Source organism: Monodelphis domestica, chromosome 1 (genome assembly GCF_027887165.1).
Source record: "Monodelphis domestica isolate mMonDom1 chromosome 1, mMonDom1.pri, whole genome shotgun sequence".
In the NCBI taxonomy this organism is placed as follows: domain Eukaryota; kingdom Metazoa; phylum Chordata; class Mammalia; order Didelphimorphia; family Didelphidae; genus Monodelphis; species Monodelphis domestica.
In genome coordinates, this window is record NC_077227.1 from 146,820,896 (window position 1) to 146,843,870 (window position 22,975).

A 22,975-nucleotide genomic window follows, 5' to 3' on the forward strand; every position below is an offset into this window, starting at 1 on the left:
TTCAGAATCGCAGATCAGTCCTTCTCTAGCTTAGAGTCTTAGCAGGAGGGTGTCTGAGGCCCTGAGAGAAGTGATTTGCTTGAGGTCTCACAGCCACTGTGTGTGTGTCAGGGGTGAGACTTGAACTAGTGTCTGGCTGACTTCAAGGCTAGCTCTCTACAGTGTCCTGATGCAGGGCTGCCTCTCAAGGATGTGAGAATATATACTAAAAACCTGGACAGAGAAGAATTCATTTGTATTTTGTAATTGGGATGTGGGAAAGCATAGAAGGCTGAGGTAGATAATGTGTGGTTTTGAAGACATTCAGTTTATTTTTAAACTGTTGATAACTGATTTCTTTTTAAGTCTGAAAACCCCAAATTGCCTTATTATTAACATCCACTACTCAAGTCTTTTTCCAGTGCCAAATTGTGGCATGAAGGTGATTTTGGACTCATAGAATGCAGGTTCTCCAATTCTGCTAAGCTGGAAATGCTCCAGTTGTGGACCTGTTATTCAAGAGTCCCACTTCCAACCCAAATCAGTTTTTAAAAATATTATCACTAAAATGTGGGCCATTGGGTGGCAATTATTTTTTTAAGCAATAAATATCTAATTAAGGAGGAAGGAAGGAAGCATTTACATAGTACATGCCAGGAACAGTGCTAAGCACTTTTATTATTTCCTTTGATCCTCAAAACAACCCTTTGAAATAGGTGCTATTACTATCCCTGTTTTATAGTTGAGGAAACTAAGGCAAACAGAGGGCAGATGACTTGCCCAGGCTCACTCAGCTGCTAAGTGTCTGAGGCTAGATTGGAATTCAGGAAGACCTGACATCAGTTCCCTAACTACTGTGCCACCCGGATGCCTCTAATTGAGCATGGGAGATTGTGGTCTGTATCCATGTACGTGTTCCAGTCTGGAACCCCAGATCTGTACATGTGTTATAACCTGGCATTAATTTTAAATTCTTGGTATGTCAACTTTATTTTAGATACCATGAAGATTTGCCTCTTTTCCTGCGGTGTTTTACTGTTGGGTGGGTTTATACAAGGATTTTCTCTAGAGCAGTTGAAATACTACAGAGATTACACCTGTATGAGGTATGGTTTGAGTATATTACTTTTCTGCTCTTTTAGGTATATGAATGCCATTAGTATGAAAAAAATCAGATTTCTGCATATGATTATGTTGCTCTGAGTTCTTTTATTCATTCTTGCAGCCAATAATAAAAAAGTTAGAATAATTGAGAAAAGTAATTCACTGGGTTTGGGGGAAGATGAAAGAGAAGAGACTGTTAAGATTATCAAACATTGGAATCCCTTATTCTTTCCCCTCTCCTACTGAATAGATCTGACAGAACGTACATGAAAAAAGAGACATAAAAAGTAAGGGTAAAAGTATGAGTTTGATGTGTTCTGAGAATAGCCTCACCACTGACCATTTTTCACTAGGTATCATGGATTATTTGGAAAGAAAATAACTGACAGTTTTTATAAAAAAAAAGCTGTCAGTTATATATATATATATGTATATATATATATATATATATATTACACATGTAATATATATATATATTATAAAAAAATAAAAAACAAAACAAAACAAAATGGCTTTATTCCTATACCAGGAATAGTTTGTGAAAACTTAAGGTTTCCTTCTGCTCTTGGCATTTCCTTATCAATAGAAGGTTACTCTGAGAAGATGGTTCCATACGCTAATGAAGAAGGACCATAATAACGCCAGTCTGGACAATGGGCTCGGTTCACCAGAGGATGGTAGTTTGAAACCTCAGTTTTCACAGGGCCAATTTGCATGACCTGGAGAAAAATTATTAAAAGTTAATGAACAAAAACCACATTCTTGAAACCTGACTGGCCTTCTTAGTACTTGATTACAAAGATGATCAGATGAAAAATGTGGTTGGCCAACTCATCCTTATATTACCTGAGAAACACCTTAAAGTGCATATAAAATGAATAGAGTTTTGTCAGTCTCATCTTTGGGTGGAAATGTGATTTGTAAATCCATTTTGTGATGTTGATTTGTTTATAGACTTAATTCAAGTTGAGTTAATTTTCATTTGTCTAAGTGAAAGATTCTTATTGTTACAGGAAGCAGTAGAAGAACTTGAAAATCTTTTGTCTCAAAAAATATATTGTCTTGAGAGCAGAGGACGATGGTGGGACAGATTGGCACTTAATTTACATCAACACTTGAAACGTATTGAACAGGTATCATTCTCAATTAACATTTAAGCTTAAAAAAATTATGATCAACTATTAAGCTATATATTTTTCCCAAAAAATCTTTACCTTCTGTCTGAGCATCAATTTTTTTCTATTAACTTTTTTATTTAAAAATTTTTCCACATATATAATCACTCAAATCCATTTCCATATTATTCGTTTTTATAAAAGAGTAATCCTTTAAAAGCCCAAATCAGATTCCCTATAAACAAGTGATAGATCATGTTTTCTTCTGGATTTCTCTGAGTATCAACTTTAAGACAAAAGAGGAGCAAGGTCAGACAGCTAAAAAGTGTCTAAGGCCATATTTGAACCCAGGTTCTCCTGACTCCAGGAGGCAGTCTCTCCTTTGTGTCACCTAGCTGCTCTAGTGCTGCCATTTTTAAAGGCTACCTGAATCTTTTGAAAAAATACAGCAATTAAAATATTATTTCTTTGTTAGGTCATTTCTCTTTGTCCATCCTTCTCCTCGCTCCAATAAAATGTTGTAAAAGATACTGAAGAAAATTTTCTTTCTTAAGAAAAACCCTAACCTTCCATCTTAGAATCAATACTAAGTATTGGTTCCAAAGCAGACGAGCAGCAAGGGCAAGGCAACTGGAATTAAGTAAATTGACTAAGGTCACAAGCTACGAAGTGTCTGAGGCTAGGTGTGAACCTGGGACTTCCTGTCTCTAGGCCTGGCTCTCAAACCACTGAGCAACCCAGCTGCCCCTTAAAGAAAATTTTCAAATAGAAGTTTGATGTTTATTATTTCCTGTTAAGCAAAACTAATTTTAAATGACATTGTCTTGTTAGCAGAACTTGTCATATGCTCTCCAATAGTCTGTGCTCCAGGAGGACAGAAACTGTTTTCCTATTTTCCATGGCATCCCCAGTGGGTCCTTCTGTTCTATCTTAGTAACAACTCTTAGGACAGAAAGGCAAAAGCTAGGCAGTCGGACTTGAGCCCTTCTGACTCCAGGCCAGGCGCTCTGTCTACCTGGATGGCCCAGATGGCAGGTTCTTAACAAATGCTTCTTGGAAGTGTAGGCTATTTTCGTGGACGTTGGAAATAGAACGGACTGGCATTTGGCAGAGAACCTGAGGGCTATTGTCCTCGTCCTTCAGAGGAGCCTCCACGGCCCCCCAGAATTCATAGCTCGCCTCAGGACCCATAGAAGAAGAGCTTCTCTGATTCTGAATCCAGAATCCCTCCATCTCAGCACCTATAGCTGGGGCGGTCAGAGGAGGCTTGGTGAAAAAGGTGAAATTTCGCTAGGGTTTGAGAATGGGTAGGGCTTCGGCAGACAAAAGATGATGAAGAAGGGCAGCGGGGTGGCCCTGTGGATGGAGAGCCAGGCCGGGCGTCGGAAGGTCCTGGTTCCAATGTGGCCTCAGACACTTCCTAGCTGAGGGACCCTGAACAAGTCACTTAACCCTTAGTGCCCAGCCCTTACGGATCTTCTGCCTGTTCTAAGGCAGTCTATAAGGGTTAAAAAGAAAAAAAGATGATGAGGAAACCTCTAGAGCAAAGGCAGGGGACAGGTCTGGACAGCATTGGCAGAGGCTAAGAAGGCAAGTAGGGAAAGGCACCCTGGAAGGGCAGCCCAGGGCAGAGGAGGAGTTTCGCAAGCTGGCCCGCAGACTGCGAAGCCGAGGGTTGCTGCTGACTAGGTGTGCGGCTTAGGCGACGTGAGGAGTGGGAGACAGCTCGGATATTTCAGACCTGTTGCCCAGGCGCGGCAAGCAGCTGCTCCGCTTGGCACGGACTCTGTCTTTAACCCAGCACGCAGTCATTTTTCAACATACGTGATCTCTTACAGGTTAACCGGATGTGTCGCATGAACTTTTAACAACTCGTTTCGTTAGCATTCTGGGCTCCTCTTGCATACCAGCTTACTACAACAAACCGAGCTTGCTAGAGATAAATGACAGGCAGGGTCAGCGGGGCTCAGTTCCCCCTGACCCCTGCGGTGACCCGCTGGGAGAATCAGTGTTCTTTTAATCAGCTTTCATAATCCATCAGGATTACTTAGGAGATGAGTAACACAAGCATTTGCTGCTAGGTGCACGGTTGAAGGGCGGTTTTAATACAGGTTCAGGTATTTTTCTAATTTCCAAGTTTCGTTTTTCTGCGTTACTTAGAAATGTTGCTGGGCCTCAATAAACAAAACAAGGTGGCGGAGCGTGACGTACCAGGGTGTACCTAAGGCTTGAGGCATGGGCCTGTCGTCTCTGGTTCGTAATGGGGGTGGAGCACCTGGATGTGATCCTGCTAGAGGCTTAAGTCTGAGAGCAGAGAGGAGGGGGCACATGAAACGCGTTAGCTGTTAATTCTGAATAAGATCTTTGAGCAGGGGTATGTGTGTTAACCCTGTGAGTACTGTGTATTATTTTTCCTGAAGCCAGGGAGAGGACAGTAATCCTAGCCATTTCATTAGTGGGAGAAGTCCCATCGAGGGGGGCTGAGTGGTGTCTCCGTCTTTCCAGAAGGGCTTTGCAACTCTGGTTTCCACGTGCGGCCGTGTCAGATGGCGTGGGTTTGACGGCCCCAGCAGAGGAGGGCTCCCGTCCAATGGCAGCTCCTCGGGGGCAGCTGTATTTGTTTTCATTTGTTTTCGTCTTTATATTGCCAGAGCCTAGCACACAGGAACTTGCACTGTAGCCATTTAATCATGGTTTGGGTCCTGTGAAGAGAACTGATTTGAGGGTTTTTCTGGAAAGGGTTTTGAATCAGAATTCTGTGGGGGGAAGCTTAATCTTACAGTGGTTGTAAGATGCATTAGAAGAGAAGACTAGAAGTGGGGAAACCCATGAGAAGGCCTTTTGTATATTTTGGACACTTAATCAACAAGACTTAGGGAACAAGGAGCAGGAAAATGCCCAAGAAGATACCCAGGCTTTGCCCCTGTATTGGAAGACTGACCTCGCTGTTCACAAAAACAGGGAACTTGAGTAGGGGTGGGTTGGGAGGGACAGGACTGGGGCAGATGCTACCCGTGAGAGATCCCGAGGGGGAGGGAAACAGCATTTAGTAAGAGTACTCTGTGCTAGGCACTGCGCTAAGTGCTCTAAACTTATCTTATTTGATTTTCTAAACCACCCTGGGAGGTAGGTATCATTATTATTTCCATTTACAGTTGAGGAAACTGAGGCAGAGAGAGGTTAAGTGATTTGCCCAGGGTCGCACAATTAAGAAGTTTCTGAGACTGACTTTTCTTCCTTATTCCTGGGTCATTGCTCTGTGCACTGCTCTGAGTGGAGAATGACAAAATGTGGTATTGCTTGTTTCTCCCCTTTTCTTATAAAGTTAGCCAATGATTAAAAAAACAAAGTGTGAAACTCTCCACAGTACTTTGTTATATAATTAGATAACTTATTGAATGATTAACGTCAGACCATTGGACTGGTTCACCTGTTCCTGGCCAGGACCGTGATTAGTGGAGTGGCAGAGCTTTGAGGTAGAAAGTGGTTTTGTCGGCTGACATCATCAGAGGGCAGTGTGGGGAATCAAAGGGCTATTAAGCACATACGAATGGAACAGTAGCTCTTTGTGTGTCCAGTTGTTGGTTTCACCCCCATCTTCATTCCAGTCTTGCATTTGTGTTGAATGGTTGAGTCTGATCCTCTTTGGGCTTTTGTTTTTCAATTGGCACATTAAGCGAATTATGATGACTTCAGGGTGAAAAACAGTAACTATGGAATGTGGAAATATTGCTTTTTTTTTCCTACTGTGAAAACCAAAAAATAGCTTCAAGTGTTTCAAGTGAACAAAAGTCATTTTCCTCTTTAAAAGCATATGGATGTGGTGTTTCATTTTTTATCTATTTTATTACATCCATGCTTTGTTAATTAGAATGAAACAGCAAAGATGCACTAGAAAGTCTTTTGACTTTGTTGTCTTTATTTACCTGTGAGCTTAGAATTAGTATATAGATTTATATCAGAGAATTCCCAGGGTTGCTCATTCCTAAAGCCTTTCCTCATAGACTTATTTGACAATCCTTGAATATTTTTACTCTTTCCTTTCCACTGTAGTGAAGGAATAACAACTAGATAGTGTTTTATAATAAAGAATTGACTACAAACTCAAGTAAGTACGCTACTTCATGTTGTGTTTAACCTGTGCTTTTAAAAATAATAATGCTGAAAGTTTAAAAAGAAAAATTATAATTCTATATCACTGACCCACTCTGATTTGTGGCTGTCATGGTATATAATGTTTAATCATATTTTATCCCTCAATACTTGACCCTATAGAAGCTATTGTAATTTTTTGTTTGTTTCTTTGTTATTTTTAAAGTAGGAAGAACATTTCAAAGAAAACCTGGCCAAACTCCAGTTTTTAGTCCTGGCTTTCTTACTGCCTATTTCTATAACCTTAGACAAACTCTGGGCCTCAGTTTCCTTATTTATAAAATATCTGTGATTTATAAAATAAATCTGTGATTTAGTGCTTATTTCGCATTGTGGTTTCTGTGATTCCAAAGATCTTTATAAAGACTTAATAGTCAGAAGGTAGCTAGGTCTGTCAGTGGATTGAGAGTCAGGCCTAGAGATAGGGGGTCCTGGGTTCAAATCTGGATTCAGACACTTTCTAGCTGTGGGACTTGGGCAAGTCACTTAACCTCCACTGCTTAGACTCTACTGCTCTTCTGCCCTTGAACCAATACACAGTATTGATTCTAAGATGGAAGGTAAGGTTTTAAAAAAGATTAGGAGACAGTATTTATTGTGCTTTGTAACTGGATATCAGAGGCAACTAGCATCATGTAGTTAATAGTTCATATAATCATACATTCACTATGAGGACTATCAGAAGTGTTTCAGAACTGACTAAAGCAAAGTTCAATACCTCAGCTCTAATTTTTGAAGTGTTTATTTTGATAATTTTTAAAGCAGAGTAAGTCACAGCACCCCACTGAACGAAACAAAAGTCTGGCATGTTTAAGATTCTCAGGTGTGATTTTGTTGTGTCCTAGGCTATTCAGTGTATCACAGAAGGGTTGCTGGATCCACATGTAAGAACGGGACATCGTTTTTCTCTTTACCAACGAGCAATTCGACTGAAAGATTCTCCAAGCTGTAAAAAATTCAGCTACCTTTTCCATAAAATGCCAGTTATGACTATTAAAGATGTTACCCATGTGAGTGAATTTTCTTTGGTTCCCACATAGTTAAGATGAACTGACAGTACTTTGTCTCTTTTATAGAGCCAGCAATTTAAGAACAATCTTTTTTTGGTCTCTTTCGGTATTAGAAATTTTGTGTTTACATTTTGAACAAATTGTTTCTTTTTCATGTTCCTCTCTTTATGAGTGGTAATTGACTCCAAACATACAAACAGTGTTTTTCTTTTTTTCTTTCTTTCAAGTGAATAAAAGTTCTTATCCTTGGGGTTTTCTTGATACCATCTGAGGAAAGACTCCTCCAGTGGCATTTTGTTGTTTTTCATCCTGAGTTGTTTCCTAAGAAGTAAATTCCGGCAGTCACATGCTGTGGGGGGTGGGAGGAGGTAGAGATGGGGGAATAACAGTATAAAGTCTACATTTCTTTTTGTTGGCCCGTTATCAGCCATATACTTGAATTATCTACTGAAAATGTATCCATATGAAGTAAGAGTATTTTGTTCCTGCATGAAAAATTGTGTTAAAATAAGTAATATGTTCTGATATCTGTTTTAATATCGTTCAGGTGACTATAAAAGGGAAAATGTGCCCACAAAGTGGAATGGGAAAGTCTGTGTTTCTGATGGAGGACACCGATACAAAAGGAGATGAGTGTACTGTGACCACAGTCATGTGTTCTGTTGAGGAGCTGGCTTTAGCCTATTACAGGCAAAATGGCTTTGACAAAGGTAATCTAAATAACTTTAAAAAATGCTTTATGAAATGTCTTCTGTTTTTATATCACTTCCATTTCCCCTGTATCCACTTAGCACATTAAAAAGTGTGACATGCTCTGCAATGTGCCACACTCATGGACTCCCACCTCTACGAAGCAGCAAGGGATGGTTTCTTCTCATAGCTCTTCTTTGAGGTCAAGCCTGCCCTGTATGGTTTTACAACGCTGGGAGTCAGATGTTCCTTCCTCCCTTTACATTGTTCTGGTTCTTGTATAGATTGCTTTCTGTCTCAAGTTCGCTTTGCCTGTGAATTGGCATCTACTTCCATTTGTTATGAGAAGTGCTTCTGTAAGTACTCGGGTGGAGGCTTGCACATTATCGGTGACTTCCTTGGACACCTCTGCACCAAAGCGTCTAGAAATTGTAGTCCTGTTGTTTGCATAGTTCCAGATTTGCTTTCCAATATGGTTAGATTAAATTCATAGATCCATCAATAATGTATGAAGGGGCAGCTGGGTGGCTCAGTGGATTGAGAGCCAGTCCCAGAGACGGGAGGTGCTGGGTTCAAATGTGCCCTCAGACACTTCCCAGCTGTGTGACCCTGGGCAAGTCACTTGACCCCCATTGCCTAGCCCTTACCCCTCTTCTGCCTTGGAGCCAATACACTGTATTGAATCCAACACGGAAGGTAAGGGTTTAAAAAAAAATTAATGTATGAAGGTGACTTTCCACAATCTTTCTAAGTATTAGCTGTGGCTTTTGTCCAGTTTACCAACTTGCTTGCTGTGAAATGAAACACCAGAATTATTTCAATCTGCATTTCCCATTAATAATTTGGAACATTCTTCCATGTGGTTGATGATAGTTTACAATTCTTGTTTTGAGAACTGTTTGTTCCTATCACTTGTCCACTTGTGTATTTGTGGAAGGTCTTTGGGTCAGGGAAACTAATCAGCAGGCTATTGCAGTAGTCCAATACAATAGTGATGAGCACCTGCGGCAGGGTGGTTACTGCGTGAGAACAGAGAAGGCAGTGGACACAAGAAATGTTACAGAGATAGAAACAACAGGACTTGACTACTAATTGGATATTGGGAGGGGAGGGGAGGGGAGGGGAGAGAGAAGCGGGAATAAAGGTTGACACTGGGTCTTAAGCCCGGGTGACAGAAGAGATGGTGGTCCTTTTTTTTTTTTAAAAACCCATACCTTCTGACTTGGTATTGATTCTAAGACAGAAGAATGGTGAAGGCCTAGGGGTTAATTGTAAAAGTAGGGGTTAATTGACTTGTCCAGGGTCACACACCTAGGAAGTGTCTGAGGCCAGATTTGAACCCAGGACTTCCTGACTCTAGGCCTTCTGCTCTATTCATTAGATGGTGGTATTTTTTGATAGGAATAGGAGAGTTTGGAAGTGAGAGTTTGGGGGAAAGAACTGAGTTTAGTTTTGGACATGTTGAGTTTAAATTGTCTATAGGACATCCAGTCTGAGATGCCTATCATTTTCTTTCTGTGCTTAATCTTTCCCTGTTTAAGAATTGGGACTATATTGTCTCATAAAAGGAGTTTAGTATTTTTTTCTCAATTTTAAAGAATAATCTCTTTAGTAGAGGTATTAGTTCTTTAAAAATTTGCTAGGGTTCTCCTTTGAACTCCTTGGGACCAGTTTCTTTTTTCCCTTTGGTAGTTCTTTTACAGCCAGTCTAGTTTCTTTAATAAGGTGGGATTAGCTAGGATCTCTATTTGGTGCTTTGTTCATCCTCAATTTCTTTTGTATTCTTAGTTTTGCTTACGTGTAACTATTATTTACCCCATCTTATTGCTTGCAAAGAAGGCCTTCCCCAACCAAACAAACAGTACATTAGATAAAAAGGAAAAGAAAGGAAAACCAAGCCCTCTTTGTCAAAGGTCCTTTACAATGTTCCTTGGACATGTGGACTTCTTACTACAGAGACTAAGAACCTTAAGTGGACTGGAAGTCAGCTCTGACCCTTCATGTCAGAAACTGGACTGATTTGGCTGGTCCCCCCATCTGGGTCCTTTACTTTTCCCTTTCCTGGGAAGGGAGCCTCTCTCTCTTCTGGGCTCAGGCAGTTGCTGAGTGCTACAACAGAAATGGCTCTGAATTCTAGGGGTTCTGGGGTACTTTGCCTTCTTCCTTTCCTACTAAAGGGGCTTCTCTGAGCAACCACCCTACTCCCACCCAACATCTTAGGTTTAATCATTGATTAATTTATAAAGGAAAAGAAAATAATGCTTCCAATTTCAAAAAGGAAAACTTAGTCCGTCCAGAATTTTCCAGATCATATAGAACTCTCTGTGGGGATCTGGGACCTAGAACTGACCGTATCTTACTCCTCACCAAATTGTCCTTGGCAAAAATTCTTTTTTGATCTCATCAACACGTAAGGCCATTCAAATGGGGTCTGTAGATTTTTTAAAGATATTCTTTTCTACAAGAGGCACATGGGAATTTCTCTCTGTCTCTGTACCATAGATAATCCCCTTTGAGCTACAGGCTGATTTCCTCTGGGTCTCTATTCCCAGAGGCCTCTGGAATTTTCCCTGGACACCTGCCATTGCAGGGACATTTACTGGAATTCCAGACCCAACCCAGGACAAATAGGTTAAATATAATATCAAGTAAGCCCTGAACCGGGGTGAGGCTCTGAGGAAAAGGGATTAAGCGCTCGGAATGCTTGGGATTTCTGTGCCAGAAGGCAAACATTATGGAGCTGATTTCCAAAAGGATCTCAGACAAGCTGTCTGGACTCATATAACAAATAAAGGCAAGCAGGTCACAAAGTAAAAGGAAATACTAAGAACATTTATGAGCTATCTTAGTATGCTCTGGGCAGTGTAACTGTTAGTTACAATGTTTTAAGGGTGCAAAATCCAAAAACTCCTCATGTTAACCGAGTGTACATTTTGGATTGCAGTAGTATCGGTACATAATAACCATTCATACAGGCAAAAACTGGCTTAAAAGAATTGGTCTGACTTTAAAGGATTTACATCCCCAAATTGAACATTGCATCTTAAAAGAAAGAGGGAAAAAGTTCCCATTTTTCTTGTGCATCCCAGAGCATTCAGTAATGAAAGTCCCAAGTAGAGAGCCTTTCCAGTGGGTCCCCCGGAATACAATAGGGCTTTACATTTATCTTCCCTCACCAACCCAGCCCATGTAGCTCTAAGAATTTCTGTCCCAGTTTCTCTTCTTACAAATGTGTCTCTTGTCTAGAGCAGGGCTACATCTGCTCCTGGGTTTCTAGATATACACCTAAGGAATTGGGATAATTCCCTCCTGCCATTGGCTTGAGCCTCCATTAATATGGTTCCCCCTAGTCTCTGGAGCCACACTGTCTCCTCTACCACCTTGGTCCCTGGAAAGAGAAGGCTTAACTTAAAGCAGATTCTAGGCAGCATTTGTCCTACTATTTTCCCTTCTACATGCACCGTAGCCAGTGGATGGATGTGTCCAGGTCTTTGCTACTCTTGGTTTGGAGCAGAACAAGTGGTCACTCTTCTGCTGTCATCAGACGACATCTGTTTCAGAAACTCCATTAAAAAAAGCCTGCTCCTTCTCCCTCAAACTCCACCTATCGAAAAACGAACGCATGGTCTTTCCCCTAATCCCTCCCCCTCTTCCCTCTACTGCATCAGACTCGCGGTCCCTCAGGCTCACAATGTAGGTATCATCCTGAGTCTCCCTCTCTTACTCCCTCCAGCCTGCCATCCCCTTCCCCCGTGGCACAGGCTGGTCGCCCACCGTTCTCTCCCCAGATGCCGTCACCACCTTTGCAACCTGCTGGCAGGTGTGCGTGACCAGAAACATTCCAAACCTCCCGACAGTTCCAGGAGCGTGACGCTTCCTCTCTTCACCGGGCATTCTGTGGCCGTCCTCTGTGCCTGGACCCGATGCTCTCCCTCCTCCTCTCCACCCAGTGGCTTCCTCGGCTTTCTTCACGTCCCAGCGGAGTCCTTTCTGTCTTCTAGAAGAAGCACTCCCCAAGCTCTCCGAATTCTAAAGCCTTCTCTCCGCTACTTCCGTTTATCTCGCATATAGCTTGTTGGTACATCTATATTTGCTCGTTCTCTCCCACATCAGACTCGGAGCTCCTTTAGGGAGGGCCTGTGTTTTGCCTTTCTTTCTTTTTGTGTCTTCAGAGCAGAACACAGCACCTGTCACCTAGTAGAGTCCATAATAAATGTTCATGGATTGTCTGGGGCCAGCCGCTTGCTTAGGTGTATTCAATTTGCAGTTAGCACATACTTGCCTCTAATCTGCAAACAAATAGTAAATATCCTTAACTACTATCCAGGGTGATGGGAAGCCAGCTTCTGGCCATTTCTATGTCTTCCTTCCTCTTCTCTCCACTCTCCACTGACTAGGGATCAAATTCTGCCTATTTAGACCGTGTCTTTGCTCTGCCTTATTGTCACTGTTCAGAGTTTCAGTATGTTACTTACAGACACTTCTTCCAGATATTTCCATTAGGTCTTTGAAATGTGTAAAAGGAGTAAGTTTATAATTTCTGGGGGAAATAAAGATTTTTAATTATCCTGGGAATAGAATTTTGCCATTCTAAACCAGGCTCCCTGACATAAAGAAATGGCAATACCAATACATGATGCATTTTTTACTATGTGATGGTCCTTAAACAAATTTCTGTTACTAACTTGAAAACTAAGCTTTTGGTTAAGTGCTTCTGTTTAGAGATTTTGTTAGAGGAAGTTAGTGGAAGAAATGAAATTTTGCCAGCCAGTTTCCATTTTGCAACAATCAGAATATTTATATGATTTTTTCCCTAGGTATTCATGGAGAAGGTTCCACATTTATTACATTGTATAGCCTTCTCTTGTGGGACATCATTTTTATGGATGGGATACCAGATGTTTTTAGAAATTCTTATCAGGTATTTATATGAATACATGTATATATATATACATATATATATTTCTAATCATTCTTTAAATAAGCAATTCTTTTTAGTAATTTTTTTGCTATTTAGTTTCATATATTAATAGGAATTTAAATTTTAATAGTCTAAAATCATTTTTATACTATATGCCATCACTATGTATTATACCATATTATTTTGTACCATATACTTATACTGATAAATATTAGTAAATGAATGTTCCATCTTATGAATTCATAATATGCCTTATGAGTATCTAGTAAACTCTCATTATTTAGCCTAAAAATATATAACCTTTTGAGTTTATATCAGCCATAAAAAAATTGCTTTTACACATTTATCTGCTATGGATGCATCTACCACCTTTTTAGAAAAAAGATTTAGCTGTGAATAGCATTTTATTTAAATTGATCTTTAAAAACGTGGCAGTTAATCATGTAACAATGGAAAAATATTCTTAATAAATAGAAACAGGACACTTAAAAATTTTTTCTCTAATATAATTTCAGTTAGATACCATATTACAGAGCCTATTTACATTTCTGTGTAGGCATTCCCATTGGATTTGTATACTGACAGCTTCTATGAAAATAGACGCAATGCTATTGAGTCTAAACTCCAGAAGATTCATGAAGCTTCTCCTGAGACTCTGAAAGAGTGGATTGCAGATGTGTGGAATGCTCACGAGGGTGAAGTAGCATCCGGAGTCACCTGGGACAGGTTCTCTTCTCTTCAGCAAGCACAGGTGAAGAGGAAGTGAAGTGTCTGCCATCCTACCATGAATTGGTTCAGATACTGGTTTTGAGAACTGGCTTTGTCCTTTAGTACTTCCAAGATTACTGAATTCCCTACATGTTATTGTATACTTTTTGAAACATTTGAACCTCTGGGGGGTCTCAACTTTAGATGAGGCTTGGTATATACACTAATACCTTTGATTCAATTATTTGCTATTAATTGGCATTTCATGTGTAATTCCATATAATCATGATTTAGCTGCATTTAAGTAGGATTTATATTTTTTTACATAAATTTTTTAAATAATATTTTATTTGATCATTTCTAAGCATTATTCATTAAAGACAAAGATCATTTTCTTTTCCTCCCCCCCAAACCCCCATAGCCAACATGTGATTCCACTGGGTGTCACATCTGTTCTTGATTCAAACCCATTGCTTTGTTGATAATATTTGCATTAGAGTTTCCTTTAGAGTCTCTCCTCTGTCATGTCCCCTCAACCGCTGTAGTCAGGCAGTTGCTTTTCCTCAGTGTTTCTATTCCCACAGTTTATCCTTTGCTTATGAATAGTGTTTTTTCTGCTGGATCCCTGAAGATTGTTCAGGGACATTACACCGCCACTAATGGAGAAGTCCATTATGTTCGATTATACCACAGTGTATCAGTCTCTGTATACAATGTTCTCCTGGTTCTGCTCCTCTCGCTCTGCATCACTTCCTGGAGGTCGTTCCAGTCTCCATGGAATTCCTCCACTTTATTATTCCTTTTAGCACAATAGTATTCCATCACCAACATATACCACAATGTGTTTAGCCATTCCCCAATTGATGGGCATCCCCTCGTTTTCCAGTTTTGGGCCACCACAAAGAGCGCAGCTATGAATATTTTTGTACAAGTCTTTGTGTCCATTATCTCTTTGGGGTACAGACCCAGCAGTACTATGGCTGGATCAAAGGGTAGATATTCTTTTGTCGCCCTTTGTGCATAGTTCCAAATTAGCCTCCAGAATGGTTGGATCAGTTCACAGCTCCACCAGCAATGAATTAATGTCCCTACTTTGCCACATCCCCTCCAGCAGTCATTACTTTCCTTTGCTATCATGCTAGCCAGTCTGCTTGGTGTGAGGTGATACCTCAGAGTTGTTTTGATTTGCATCTCTCTGATTATAAGAGATTTAGAACACTTCTTCATGTGCTTATTAATAGTTTTGATTTCTTTATCTGAGAACTGCCTATCCATGTCCCTTGCCCATTTCTCAATTGGAGAATGGCTTCATTTTTCATACAATTGATTTAGCTCTTTATAAATTTGAGTAATTAAACCTTTGTCAGAGGTTTCTATGAAGATTTTTTCCCAATTTGTTGTTTCCCTTCTGATTTTAGTTACATTGGTTTTGTTTGTGCAAAAGCTTTTTAAATTGATGTAGTCAAAATTATTTATTTTACATTTTGTGATTCTTTCTATGTCTTGCTTGGTTTTAAAGTCTTTCCCCTCCCAAAAGTCTGACATGTATACTATTCTGTGTTTACCCAATTTACTTATGGTTTCCTTCTTTATGTTTAAGTCACTCACCCATTTTGAATTTATCTTGGTGTAGGGTGTGAGGTGTTGATCTATTCCTAGTCTCTCCCACACTGTCTTCCAATTTCCCCAGCAGTTTTTATCAAATAGTGGATTTTTGTCCCAAAAGCTGGGATCTTTGGGTTTATTGTATACTGTCTTGCTGAGGTCGCTTTCCCCCAGTCTATTCCACTGATCTTCCTTTCTGTTTCTTAGCCAGTACCAAATGTTTTGATGACTGCTGCTTTGTAATATAGTTTAAGGTCAGGGACTGCAAGGCCCCCATCATATGTGTTTTTTTTTTCATTATTTTCCTGGATAGCCTTGATCTTTTGTTATTCCAGATGAATTTTGTTATGGTTTTTTCTAAATCAGTAAAGAAATATTTTGGGAGTTGAATGGATATAGCACTAAATAGATAGATAAGTTTGGGTAGGATGGTCATTTTTACTATATTGGCTCGTCTTACCCATGAGCAGTTAATGTTTTTCCAATTGCTCAAGTCTAGTTTTAGTTGTGTGGCGAGTGTTTTGTAGTTGTGTTCATATAGTTCCTGTGTTTGTCTTGGGAGGTAGATTCCTAGGTATTTTATTTTGTCTAAGGTGATTTTGAATGGGATTTCTCTTTCTAGTATTTGCTGCTGAGCTGTGTTGGATATATATAGAAATGCTGATGACTTATGTGGGTTTATTTTGTATCCTGCAACTTTGCTAAAGTTGTTGATTATTTCAATTAGCTTTTTGGTTGAATCTCTAGGATTCTTTAAGTAGACCATCATGTCATCTGCAAAGAGTGATAACTTGGTCTCCTCTGTGCCTATTTTGATGCCTTCAATTTCTTTTTCTTCTCTAATTGCTACTGCTAGTGTTTCTAGTACAATGTCAAATAGTAGAGGTGATAATGGGCATCCTTGTTTCACTCCTGATCTTATTGGGAATGCATCTAGTTTATCCCCATTGCAGATGATATTAGTTGATGGTTTTAGATATATACTGTTTATTATTTTTAGGAATGACCCTTCTATTCCAATGCTTTCTAGTGTTTTTAATAGGAATGGGTGTTGTATTTTATCAAAGGCTTTTTCTGTGTCTATTGAGATAATCATGTGGTTCTTGTTGGTTTGCTTGTTGATGTGGTCGGTTATGTGGATGGTGTTCCTAATATTGAACCAGCCCTGCATCCCTGGTATAAATTCTACTTGATCATGATGGATGACCCTTCTGATCACTTGCTGGAGTCTTTTTGCTAGTATCCTATTTAAATTTTTGCATCTATATTCATTAGGGAGATTGGTCTATAGTTTTCTTTCTTTGTTTTTGACCTGCCTGGTTTTGGAATCAGTACCATGTTTGTGTCATAAAAGGAGTTTGGTAGAACTCCCTCTTTGCTTATTATGTCAAATAGTTTGTATAGTATTGGGATTAACTGTTCTCTGAATGTTTGATAGAATTCACTGGTGAATCCATCAGACCCTGGGGATTTTTTCTTAGGAAGTTCTTTGATGGCTTGTTGGATTTCTTTTTCTGATATGGGATTATTTGAGAAATCTATTTCCTCTTCTGTTAGTCTAGGCAATTTATATTTTTGTAAATATTCATCCATATCACCTAGGTTGGTATATTTATTGCCATATAGTTGGGCAAAGTAGTTTTTAATAATTGCCTTAATTTCCTCTTCATTGGAGGTGAGGTCCCCCTTTTCATCCTTGATGCTGTTAATTTGCCTTTCTTCTTTCCTTGTTTTAATTAGATTGACCGGTACTTTGTCTATTTTGTCTGTTTTTTCAAAGTACCAGGTTCTGGTCTTGTTTATTAGTGCAATAGTTCTATCACTTTCTATTTTATTCATTTCTCCCTTAATTTTTAGGATCTCTAGTTTGGTTTTCTGCTGGGGGTTTTTAATTTGTTCATTCTCAAGTTTTTTTATTTGCATTTCCAATTCATTGATCTCTGCTCTCCCTAGTTTGTTAATATATGCACTCAGGGATATGAATTTACCTCTGATTACTGCTTTGGCTGCATCCCAAAAGGTTTGAAAGGATGTCTCGCCATTGTCATTTTCCTCAATGAAATTATTAATTGTTTCTATGATTTCTTCTCTAACTAAACGATTTTGGAGTATCATATTGTTTAATTTCCAATTAGTTTTTGATTTGGTTTTCCACGTACCATTACTGATCGTTATTTTTATTGCCTTGTGATCTGAAAAGGCTGCATTTATTATTTCTGCTTTTCTGTATTTGTATGCCATGTTTTTGTGACCTAGTGTATGGTCAATCTTTGTGAATGTGCCATGTGGTGCTGAGAAGAAGGTGTATTCCTTTTTGTCCCTATTTATTTTTCTCCATATGTCTATTAATTCTAATTTTTCTTAGATTTCATTCACTTCTTTTACCTCTTTCTTATTTATTTTTTGATTTGATTTATCTAAATTTGATAATGGTTGGTTCAAATCTCCCACTAATATGGTTTTACTGTCTATTTCTTCCTTCAATTCTCCTAGTTTCTCCATTAGAAATTTGGGTGCTATATTATTTGGTGCATACATGTTGATTAGTGATATTTCCTCATTATCTAAAGTCCCTTTTAACAAAATATAATTACCTTCCCTACCCCTTTTAATCAGGTCTATTTTTGCTTTGGCTTTATCAGATATCATGATTACCACTCCTGCCTTCTTTCTGTCAGTTGAGGCCCAGAAGGTCTTACTCCATCCTTTAATTCTGACCTTGCGGGTGTCAACCCGCCTCATGTGCGTTTCTTGAAGACAACATATGGTAGGGTTTTGGATTCTAATCCATTCTGCTATTCGTCTACGTTTTATGGGTGAGTTCATCCCATTCATGTTCAAAGTTATGACTGTCATTTGTGGACTCCCTGGCATTTTGATATCCTTCCCTGGTTCTAACCTTTTCTTCTTCAGCTCTACCTTTTAGTCCAGTGATTTACTTTAAATCGGTCCCCCTTGTCCCCTCCCTTGATGTTTCCCTTTTTAGTCCCTCCCTTTTTGTTCCTTCCCCTTCCCCCCCTCTCTTTCCCTCCCCTTTTGTTTTCCCTCCCCCCCTCCCCCCTTGGTTTTCCCTTCTCCCTACTCTTGTTGGGTAAGATAGAATTCAAGATCCCAATGGATCTGGATGTTTTTCCCTCTCAGAGTTGATTTCCCTGAGAGTAAGGTTTAAGTAAAAACTCTCTTCCTCTCCTTCTTATCTCCTTTTGTCAGCCCTGGGGGTTACTGTTGTTTCTGAAGATCCTGCTCTCTGAGGGTGAGGGGCCGAGGCTTCCCTGAGCTCAGGGTGAGGGCTCCTGATAAGAAGATTAGCTTTCCCTGGGTTGAACTGAGATTTGGATGGAAGGTTCCAGCCAGGGGGTTACAAGCTCCCCCACCTCTCTCTGTTTCCCTGCTGTTTGGGTGCCCCCGCGACTGGGTCAGGTTGTTTTCAGGGTGCGGCCTTCAGAATAGCCGGCCCTGGGGTCCTTTTGCCAGCCCTGCCCGTTACTGTTGTTTCCAAAGACCCTGCTCTCTGAGGGGGAGGGGCTGCGGCTTCCTGGAGCTCTGGGGAGGGCTCCTGATAAGAAGATTAGCTTTCCCTGGGTTGAATTGAGTGTGCCCTGAGGCAGTGACCTGAGGCTTGGATGGAGGGATCCAGCCAGGGGGTTACAAGTCCCCCCCCCCCCCTCTGTTTCCCTGCTGTCTGGGTGCCCCCTTGACTGGGTTAGGTTGTTTTCAGGATGTGGCCTTCAGAATAGCTGGCTCCCGAGGCTCTTTTGCCAGTCCTGAGGGTTGCTGTTGTTTCAGAAGACCCTGCTCTCTGAGGGGGAGGGGCCGCAGCTTCTTGGAGCTCTGAGGGCTCCTCCCAGGGGGTTAGGAGCTCCCCCGTCTCTCTCTGTTTTCCTGCTGTCTGGGTGCCCCCTTGACTGGGTTAGGTTGTTTTCAGGAAGTGGCCTTCAAAATAGCAGGCCGTGGGGCTCTGAGGTTGCCTCTGCTGCCTCGGACTTGGAGTCGGCGCTCTGGGTTGGGGGGGATGGGTCCTAGGACCTTCATTCTGCCTACCCCTTAGGTCGGAGTGGTCTCGGGTTCTGGCTTTTGGGGAGGGGCCTTACCTTTTGATCCAGGTCCAGGTCCAGGAGGAGGACTCCCGGGGTCTATGCTGTTGATCGTTTTGAATTTCAGTGCCCTAGGAGCATTCGGTTTGAGATCGGTAAGGAAGGGTTTCAGGAGATCTGGACTTTAGCTTTCTCTAAGCTGCCATGAACCTCCTACATAAATTTCTTAAGTTTTTCAATTCTATAGATTTTTATTTTTTGCCTTGTAGACCACTTACAATTTCATTACTGCTACAGGGAAACAAAATTATGTATACTACAAAGTTCGAGGTGACTTTGTGTCAAACTTACAGCGGGTCTGAATAAAAATTAAAAAATAGTGAGCAAGAATTACATGAGGTAAAGTTAGTTGTCTGACATCATATGATGTTAAGACTAGTGTGAGAATTAAAAATGAATAAATATTCAAAGTATTTATTATATAGGATTTCATAATAATAAATTGAGGCAAGTGAGCAGAACAGAGCCAGAGAGACCTACACCTGCTGCATTTTGCCAAAAACCTAAGCTCAAGAGGAGCCCCGCAGCAGCGTGGGTCTCGGGCAAGTTTATCTTCCAAGTATGTAAAATGAGGACATAACTTAAAAGGATGCTGGGTAAATGTAGTTCAGGTCTAGCAAATTTCTATTTGCACACTAGCATGTAAACGCAGTTTGAAACCTGTGTGACACAGCAGGAATCTCTGCAATGGGTTTAATTGTCATCTCTAGGTTGATGACTCACAGATCTCTATGTATCCAGCCATGTTCTTTTTTCTGAGCCTCAGGCTTGCATCGTCGACTGCCAACCATACATTCCAAACTGGTTCTTCCAGTGACATTTCAGTCTCAATATGTCCCAAACTGAATTCGTTATCACCCCACCACCACCACCGCAAACCCATGCCTCTTCCCAGTACCTTAGTTCATGGCTTCTCCCTTTTTCCCATTCTCCCAAGTTCATAACCCAGCCTAGTCCTCAACCCATCATTTTTTCTTACCCCATTTTTCCTGGGGTATTCTCAGACTGACTTGAGGACTATCTGACTTTTAGCCTCAAATCTTTTTCTTATGAAAAACCCGAGAGCTACCTGTACTTGCTTCTGCATTTCAGTGGATTTCCCCCTCAGGGTCTGATTTCCCTGGCCTAAGAAACTCCTTTCACGGATGAAAGTCTTTCAGTTAGTCTTAGAAAGTTGCAGGAGGATACTTAAAGGTACATTGACTTGTCCAGGGTTGCCTGGCCAGTATGTATTGGAAGTGAGACTTGAACCCAGAACTTCATTATTCTGATACCATTTTCCACTTAACATTCCATGGTGCTTTCCTTTTCATTATAGGCTTTGACATATTTTCCTTTAAATATTCCCATGTTGGGATCCAATGAATCAGGTTAATATACTACTTTTAATTTTGTCCTAAGAGCACAGGTACGGAATGCTTTTTAAAATAACCACCAAAATGAATTAAAGAAATTCATGTTTTGCCTTAAAGGACCTGGTGTCCTGTCTCGGAGGACCTTTCTTAAGTGGCATGTGCAGACGGCTAGCTACAGACCTTCGGCATCACAGGGGGGGGCTCCCGGATCTGGTTGTATGGAATACCCAGAAGAACCTCTTTAAGGTGAGCCATGATAGAATTTGAAAGTCATGTATCTAATGATGTTAACACTCTTGATTTTACCTTTAATTTCAGAGAATTACCGATCATTCTAACACCTGATATAAGCTTGTTTTTGACTTTCTAATGTGCAAATCCATAGGCTTCTTGGTTACTGAGGGTATTTCCCAGGGTAACTTTGGCTGTGTGATGTATTTGGAGAGCTGAGGGACTTTCATGAATAGCATCTTTTTCAAATCAATAAGGGAGGTATTACAGTCACGATTTTGAGGTGGAATGTTAGAGTTCAGTTTGCTGTATGTGGCATTTATTCCTCAGAACCAAGCATGGGTAATAAGCAGATCAGAGGAGCTCATGACTGGAAGGGGTTACCCTTTTTATGAAGACATATTCTTGGGAGGACATTCAAGACCTGCATGAGGGAATATAAAGCAGGGAGAGTATTTGGTTGAGGAGCAGTGGAGGAAGAAAGAGACATGAGCATTTCCTTATGAGAGAGAGAACCGTATTTGAAAGTGAAGAGCTTGGTTTTTAAAAAATGTTCACTTTCACACACAGTATCACCATTGCTCTGCTTGTCTGTATCATGTAACTCATTGTATCAAAGTTAGAATGCGTTATCATTCCTCCTCAAATCCTTGTTGAGACCACCCCCACCCCCTTTTCCTTTCTTGGATCTTTTCAGGGAATATGTCTAATAATGGGAATTTCTCCTAGAATTATTCCTTCAAACACCAATATATTTGTTTGGGGATAAGCTACTGTTTTGAGGCTCCCTGTCCCCCTCACCAAGAATTGTTCTTGTGAAGTATTTTCTTCATCATATAAACTTTTATGAATTTATGTAGCCAAGAAAGTATACCTTTTGAATGGTTATTTTAAAAAGCACAGTAAATGTTGTCTTATATTCACTTATTCACATAAAGCGTTAATCATTTCTTTCCCCAGTTGGTAGAAGTTAAAGGGCCCAATGATCGTCTTTCCCACAAGCAGATGATTTGGTTGGATGAACTGCAACAATTGGGAGCCCAAGTAGAAGTCTGTCATGTGGTTGCAGTTGGAGCAAAGAGCAAATGCCTCAGCTAGAGATTATGGAATTTGGATTGTTTTGCACTTGCTGCTGCTGGTTGTTTTTTCTTCTTAAAAAAATGAATAAAATGTTACTGCTACAGCTTACATGCTTAATTTTGGCTGCTTCTGTTACCAGGTTTAAGGACTCACTTTAGAGGATATGTACAAAGTAGTTTTTACTTTTTTTTCAATCCATTCTTAGACTCGTCCATAGATCCAGAGAATTTGGCAGTGAGTTAAGGTTAGTATGGTTAGTTACGGAGACAATAGCAGCCACCTCACAGACTTACATGCTCTTTCTCACACATATACATTCTATGCTACATGGAACAAGGTTGGAATACTGAATTTGCTGAAGTGCTCCTCCTCCCCTCATCTTGTATCTTTCAGACTGTCTTCCTCTACTATCTCCTTCTTCACTGACCCTGAATGATGTGGCCTTTTTTCTTGCCAAAGCCAATCCTTTGTGCACCCTTGATTCAATCTTTTCCAAATTTATTCATCCTCTGACCTTTTCTTTAAAATTTCATATCCACTGCCCTCTTACCTGCTACGTACAAGCATCTTTCCTTAAAAAAAATTCTTTCCTGACCTTACTACACCCAGTAGTTATATCTTTGCGACTAAATTTGAAAGCCATCTGCATTTAATAGTTCCACTTTTCTTCTCTCTTCTAAATACGTTGCAATTTGGCTTATGCCTTCATCCTTCTATTATAACTTCTTTCTACAAAGTTACCCATAATCTCTGCATTGCCAAGTCTGAATCTTGACTTTTCTATAGCATTTGACACTGTTGAACACTCTGGACACTCACTCCTCACTAAATTTTCTTGGCGTGGCTCTCCTGGTGCTTTTCCAATTTGTCTACCGGCTCCCTAATATTTGCTTGATTTTCATGTAGATAATGCCCACTCACCACTATCTTG

General features: G+C 40.2%; 1 protein-coding gene across 11 annotated transcripts in view; it reads left to right on the top strand.

Moving 5' to 3' along the window:
• FAN1 (FANCD2 and FANCI associated nuclease 1) overlaps window positions 1–22,975 on the top strand; it is a 57,715-nt gene that overhangs the window by 19,906 nt on the left and 14,834 nt on the right. For 4 of the 11 annotated variants that reach the window (XM_007479491.3, XM_056807786.1, XM_056807796.1 and 1 more), the window contains 8 exons: window positions 977–1,085; window positions 2,097–2,216; window positions 7,196–7,360; window positions 7,908–8,070; window positions 12,868–12,971; window positions 13,528–13,722; window positions 20,851–20,979; window positions 21,925–22,152. In XM_007479491.3, the coding sequence (XP_007479553.2) occupies window positions 977–1,085; window positions 2,097–2,216; window positions 7,196–7,360; window positions 7,908–8,070; window positions 12,868–12,971; window positions 13,528–13,722; window positions 20,851–20,979; window positions 21,925–22,062 (1,123 nt within the window). In that variant the 3' untranslated portion in view covers window positions 22,063–22,152. Of the gene's footprint in view, window positions 1–976; window positions 1,086–2,096; window positions 2,217–7,195; window positions 7,361–7,907; window positions 8,071–12,867; window positions 12,972–13,527; window positions 13,723–20,850; window positions 20,980–21,924; window positions 22,153–22,249; window positions 22,289–22,975 lie in introns of those variants that run through there. The other 7 variants (XM_056807803.1, XM_007479493.3, XM_007479494.3 and 4 more) reach the window with 6 other exon arrangements.